The following is a 2315-nucleotide window of genomic DNA, read 5'->3' on the forward strand; positions in this document are numbered from 1 at the left end:
AAGATTTATGTATTTAAGATTTGTATATATCATTTATAAAGTGACTTAGGAGTTGTTTGAATTGAGAAATACTTTCAACCCATCTAATCTGATTTCATTTCATTATTATAATTTTTTTAAATTTTTACTCAAAATATAATAAACAATTCAATTTTTTCAAATCTCAAAATAATAATAATATTAAAAATGAATAATTCTACATACAACGGTGAAATAAGTAAACGTTATGTAATTGTTTTGAAAAGAGTGTGATACACTTTAAAAAATTAATTTTTTTTATATAAATCTTATATTTTATTTATTTTTTTCAAAACGATTACGCGATAGTTACATAATTTATAATTATAAATATTTTTTTAATTATTATTTTAATAATATTTTATTTAACTTTTAAATTAATATAAAACTATTTTATCTTATCTTGCTACAATTCTTTTTTATTTTGCCATGATATATAAGATAGAATAAAACAGCTAAAAAACAATGGGTATATTAATGTCTAATCGTTGACAAATATGTATAAAACGGCTAAAAAAAACCACAAACGTAAGAAAATTACAACAAAAATACTAATTAATCAACAGTCTCTATTTTCTACCAAAGATGTACACCATAGTCACAATCATTAGACACGATCTTCGCGTCCGCCGTTAACTTATCAACCGTTATGTCACAGTCCACCTTAACGGTGATCTTCCACGTCTTGACGGATCCCACCTTAATTTTCACCGGAGCTCGTATTTTCAAATCCAACGGCACTTCTCCTCGCTTCTGCGCCTCCACCAACGAGTTCTTCACCGTTCCCGAAAGCTCAATCCCCGACCCTTTCAGCGTCGTGTGGAACACCGTCACGTTGTTCGACGGCTGGTAGAACACCGGTAACACGCCGTTACACAGCCTAACGTCTGAGTAGAAAATCTCGACGGAGCTATCTTTCTGGTAGTAGATCCCGATCTTATCGTTGGGGTTGTCGGATCTGACGGTGATATCAAACTCCGGCGAGACCATCTGGACCGACGAAGACGACGTCGTTGTCGTTGTCAGGTTGAGGCCACGGATGATGATTGCCTTGACCGAGTAGTTCGGTGATTCGGGCTTGACGACAAGGTAGAAGATGCCAGCGGCGACGGCGGAGAGGACCAGGAAAATGGCGAGGAGGGCGAAGGACCAGCAAAGGCAGAGGCAGCAGGGCCGGCGGCGATTGCTGCGGCGAGCGAGATGCTGGTAGCGGCTAGCGTTCTCCGGTGGAGGGACGCGGTAGACTTGGTCCTTGGGGATGTGGATGACGTAAGTTCCAGGCTGAGGGAGCGGTTTATCCGAATCCGGAGAGACGGATTTAAGTGTAGTCTCGGAGCTTTCGGAGAAATTGTCTTCGGGACCGGCCTCTGGTCGGGGTGAGTCGCGGGGGTGGACTCGGTCGGCCATTTGCTCAGTTGGGAGTTAGTCCGTATGGCTAACAAACGAAATGGGTGAGAGAACGATAAATATGCGAAGGGAGAAGACAGGGACAGACAGACAGAGTACAACTACAAACCGCGTTCAAGAATTCTAGCTAGCTAGCATTTATAACGAGGATGGTTGATGAGGGGTACATTCGGAGTTTACTCAAAAGTCAAAGACAAATTACCGCGTGCGTTTAGATCTAAAATCAAGTTAAAACGGCAAAAGACAGAAAATTGGTCCGAATTGTATGCTTAGATTAGACTACAGAAACATGTGAGCTCCGTTCCTCTGTTTCTTTTCTGTCCTTTCCTTACTCGTACGGAGTGATGTGAAAGGGATAAAGTAAGCAAATGGGATAATTAAGGTTTGGTCTGCATATAAAAATTATCTCAATTTATTTTATTTTATTTCATCTTATTTTATAATTATAATTTTTTTAAATTTTTATATAAAATATAATAAATAATTTAATTTTTTTAAAATTTTAAAATAATAATAATAATATTAAAAATTAATATTTTATTTAACTCATTTAAAACAATATTTCATTTTACTATGCGATAAATATAAATGTTTAGAAGGGTTGAGGTGTGGAGTGAGTAAATACGTAGATAATACAGTTCAACGTTAGATGTCAAAATAATAATACGAAAACATTGGAGGAGAGCCCAACCCAGTCAAACAAAACAATTTATTTCTTTATAAGGACCGCGTGTACCCTCTGTTTCTGGTAATTGAGCGTGTGCGCTTCTAAAGACTAAAATAGACAATGTGGATAGGAATATGTATAGGTGCAGTTGGCAGACACGCTTTTCTGAAAAGAGACACCCCCACAAATTCAATGTTTTGGAAGACACGAGGGGTAAACTAGT

At 37.3% G+C, this 2315-nt stretch overlaps 1 protein-coding gene across 1 annotated transcript; it reads right to left on the reverse strand.

The window, feature by feature from the left end:
* Positions 1-465: 465 nt before the first annotated feature.
* On the reverse strand, positions 466-1534 carry LOC109020608 (NDR1/HIN1-like protein 13). Its single transcript, XM_019003110.2, has one exon. It carries the CDS (start codon positions 1423-1425, stop codon positions 595-597), a length of 831 nt encoding a protein of 276 aa, XP_018858655.1. The 5' UTR covers positions 1426-1534; the 3' UTR covers positions 466-594.
* Positions 1535-2315: the final 781 nt, after the last annotated feature.

Source organism: Juglans regia, chromosome 14 (assembly GCF_001411555.2).
Source record: "Juglans regia cultivar Chandler chromosome 14, Walnut 2.0, whole genome shotgun sequence".
Taxonomy (NCBI): Eukaryota; Viridiplantae; Streptophyta; class Magnoliopsida; order Fagales; family Juglandaceae; genus Juglans; species Juglans regia.